This window comes from Lygodium microphyllum, chromosome 8, assembly GCF_053477565.2.
Source record: "Lygodium microphyllum isolate KBCC chromosome 8, Lygodium_microphyllum_v1.1.10, whole genome shotgun sequence".
Classification (NCBI taxonomy): domain Eukaryota; kingdom Viridiplantae; phylum Streptophyta; class Polypodiopsida; order Schizaeales; family Lygodiaceae; genus Lygodium; species Lygodium microphyllum.
The window spans coordinates 18456063-18459988 of record NC_141142.1 but is presented as its reverse complement, the minus strand read 5'-3'; the positions used below and the strand labels follow the sequence as shown (position 1 = coordinate 18459988).

General features: G+C 39.7%; 1 protein-coding gene across 1 annotated transcript; it reads right to left on the bottom strand.

The window, feature by feature from the left end:
• Positions 1 to 953: 953 nt before the first annotated feature.
• On the bottom strand, positions 954 to 3576 carry LOC148032026 (uncharacterized). The gene is made up of 2 exons (XM_087683869.1): positions 3561 to 3576; positions 954 to 2368 (listed from the first exon to the last, which is right to left on the bottom strand). Exons 1-2 carry the CDS (start codon positions 3574 to 3576, stop codon positions 954 to 956), a joined length of 1431 nt encoding a protein of 476 aa, XP_087539995.1.
• Between the last annotated feature and the right edge of the window lie 350 nt (positions 3577 to 3926).

The following is a 3926-nucleotide window of genomic DNA, read 5'->3' as shown; positions in this document are numbered from 1 at the left end:
ACCTAGATTTCAGGTCGATCCTAGTGGGTTCGGCTGCAAATATTCCATTGTGAGGCGGACTCAAGAAACCCTAGGCAACAAACCCGGTAACATTCCATGGGAGTGCTGGGCGGCATTGCTTAGACTGGTCTCTCGATGGACCATTGAAACATGCTTGGACAGCCGATAAGCGAGCATGTTACAATGGTGAAGCAACAAATTCATCCATTCATGGACAAGCAAAGCTAATTTGAAAAGTGCTTCCTGATCATATGCTACTAGAAATCACATGCATGAAGATATAGAAATGTACATATTCAAGATAATTGAGAAGGCACATTGCTACATCCATCATACAAGTATATTGAAAGGTATGCATGTGAGCATAAGTGCTTCCTAATCACATGCTACTAGAAATCACATGCATGAAGATATTGAAAGGTACATATTCAAGTTAATTGAGAAGGGAGATTGCTACATCCATCATACACGTATATTGAAAGGCATGCATGCGAGCATAAAGCCAAAACAACTGAAGGCCCCAAATTTAATTACCTTTGGTGAATAAATAACTATATTATGGAAATACATGTACAAAGCAAGAAAGTGTCTGACAAATCAAATGTACAAAACTATCAGATATAAAACAAGGCCCTATACAAGAGATATATGTGACATGTATATCTACTATATCTACTATAGACTACTTTAGAAGAAATAGTCGTAGCAACTAGAATGGTCATCAATATATCTCTGTGTACATAAGACCCATAATGTATAAGGATCTGGAAAAATATATAAATAATATAATGCATATTAGAAACCTACTCAATACTTGTTATATGAAATTATATTTCTCAACTCCAATATATACTAGGTCAGCTGTCAACTCCATATACTAGAGCAGCTGAATCTATACTGCACAATTTACATGCTTCAATAGATAAGAGACAGCTTGTACTTCATCAGAAGCTTCACATGCTACCCTCCATGTCTTGTTTGAAGAGCTGATCTGCTTTGAATGTCAGTGCTCTTTCATCCAGTAAGCCATTATCACATGGGTTTTCGTCCATTTGCATTGGCATACCCCTCTGTTCGGTGAACAGTCCTTTATCTAAAGAGCTGGACTGGTCAGCGAAGATATCTCGGCTGTCAGCTGTCTCCTCTAACCACATTAATGTCCCTTCCCTAGTGTCCTTCTGTGCATCAAAGCAGGTGTTGTCTGGTGAAAGATCAGCAACTGTTGAGCTGTGTCTGCTGATCATATCAAGCTGCAATGAATTACTGGGCTGCATACTGTTGTTTATTTGCAGGGCATGGAGCTGCACCCCAGCATCATTCATATCACATAACCAGGACTTCTGTGGCTCTTTCTGCATGAACTGATCCTTGCATCCCATGTCTACAACTTGTGATGGAAGTTCTGGGCAAGGAGGCTGCAATCCAACCACCGCTTGCCGCCACAGTGAATTCGATAACAAATGAGCCTCCACTAGCTCCTGCAACGTCCTAGTTTTTGATGATGCAGCTGCTGGTGCATTCGAGTTGATGGGTGGAACAGTGACATCACCAAACAAGGGGAGCATTGGTTGTGGATTCAAGCACAGGTTCGCAGCTGCACTCAAGGTCCGGTTTGATGGTGCATTACTGATTCCTTCCAAAGAAGACATGTTGTGAAGAGTTGGATAGTCTATGTTGTTGGGAAGTGGGATGAGTGCCTGATTTATCCCATATGCCAAAGGCTCCAATGTAGGAGAGGCAAAAGAAGGCACATTTGCAACCATCTGATTTGGTGAACAGCCCAGTGCTTCATACTCTGCAAAAGCATTATTCTGGCCATGGCCAAATGCAACAGATGCATTCTCTCTTTCTGCTATATCATGTGCCACGATGAGCTGCTGCTCCTGTTGCTGATAGAGTAAGGAGATCTTTCCATACACCTGCCTTGTCCTTTCCAACACCATATCAGCGAGCTGCCTCAAATCATCCACCCCATACGTGTTAAGCCTGTTGTCCCACAGGAAGTAGCACTGCTCGTTCTCGAGATTGCAGTTCTGCTCTAATTTGAGCTTGAGGTCTGACTTGAGCTTCTTGATTTGTTGCTCTAGGAGGCTGATGTTGTCCAGCTTCTTCTTTTCCTGCTCTTCTTTCGACAAGCTGCAGTACTTGTTGATCACCTGCTGCACACCAGGAAGCCCCCAACTGAATGGTACACTTGATGGCTTGTTACCTGTCTGGGGCCCAAAGCAGATCATGCAAACCTCCACTCCACATAAGATGGCCAGCTCCTCCACCTTCTTCTTCAAGCCTTTCTTCCTCTTGGTGAAGGTCACCTGCCTTGATGCGTCACTCTTTATCCAAGTGATCGGAATCTTGGCCCTACCCATCTCTTCATCAAAGAGTAAACAAGAAAACAGTACAGATGCCCATCATGCATCATACTGCTTCATTAGAAGACAATCAACAGATATTTAATCCTTAAATGATAAGCACCTACTGAGTCCTCTAATATCTACAGATTCTGATCATTAAAGTAATTACTTGCAATCATTCTATAGATGTGACTCATTTTAATGCTAAGATCACAAATACCAAAACTTAATCAGTGCAAGCAATAACTAAAACCCTCTTCTTGGCCAAACTGCAATAAGCACAAAAGAGAGGAGGTTGCCAGTTCTCCTCTTGCACTGGTCTATGCAGTAAAACCTAACAATGTAAACACATTTTGATTTTCTTTGAAAGATGTGGGGAAGAGAATGGCTATCTGCATGTAAAAAGACAACATATGCAAAGAACAACAACAAGAGCGAGGTCCCCAAAGATACGATGCCACTGCCCGTGGGAAAACCCTGTGCAAAAATCAGGTATCAAAAACATAGCTGACAAACATTCCAAACTAGCTGGTCCAGGATTATTTAAACGGTGCAATTCTCAAAGAGATTAAATAAAGACATGTAGATAGGGTCACAGCTTCAGTATATTCGTTGTTATAACTTCTCAACTAGTTTCAAAATAATTATTACTACATCACAGCTTGAGTCCATTGGTTTGTAATAACTTCTCAACTAGATTCCGATATCAGGAGGAATTAGCTGCTCAAATTAACAATCAGATCACTTGTTGTAAGGATCGAAAAGAACGGTAAACTTGATCTTTGGAAAAAATATAAAGATAAAAATAGGGATGTAGTGGGTTAATCCGAATTAATTAACAATTTGTTATCCTCATGAAGGCTCGATCAGAGCCACCACCAGCAACTTATAACGTCAAAAAGAAAGAAAAAATACTCAATAGCAGAAAGATTAATGAAATTGAAAATCACGCATAAGTACGTAAATCTTTTCTCGGAGGAAAGCCATCAACACTATCAAAATAATAATAACAAGAGAAGAAAGATGAGCAAAACATTAATCAGGAATTACTGCAGGATGGCAATAATATGGTAATGGACCAAATGACAAACTCAGGAATATTGATCCGTGAGTCTGAATCATGGATACAGATAATAATAATAATAATGCAATGTGAAGGAATTATTCTTATATCAAATGAAATGTATGATCGATTAAGAGGCCGCTTACTCTTGAGTAACACCATGGAAGCAGCTGGGCTGGTTGTGATATTGATCGAAAAGCTTGCGAATAATTAAAGTAGCTTAAACACACGACATCACAACCGCAGAATCGAAAGGAGTCGATCAGCCGCACTAAATTGACGACGATGAAGAGAGCAATGAGAAAAAGCGGCAGCAGCGATGATGGTCTTCTATTATATCTTTTGATTGTGTGTGTGAGAGAGGGAGAGAGAGCGAGACATATATTATCTAACTAACTAAATAATAAATCATATAAATAATCGATGGATAAAAAATATAGATATAGAGTATATTCCAGATATTCATGATTTATTATTCTCATAATAACAATTATTTATTATTACGTTTTTCT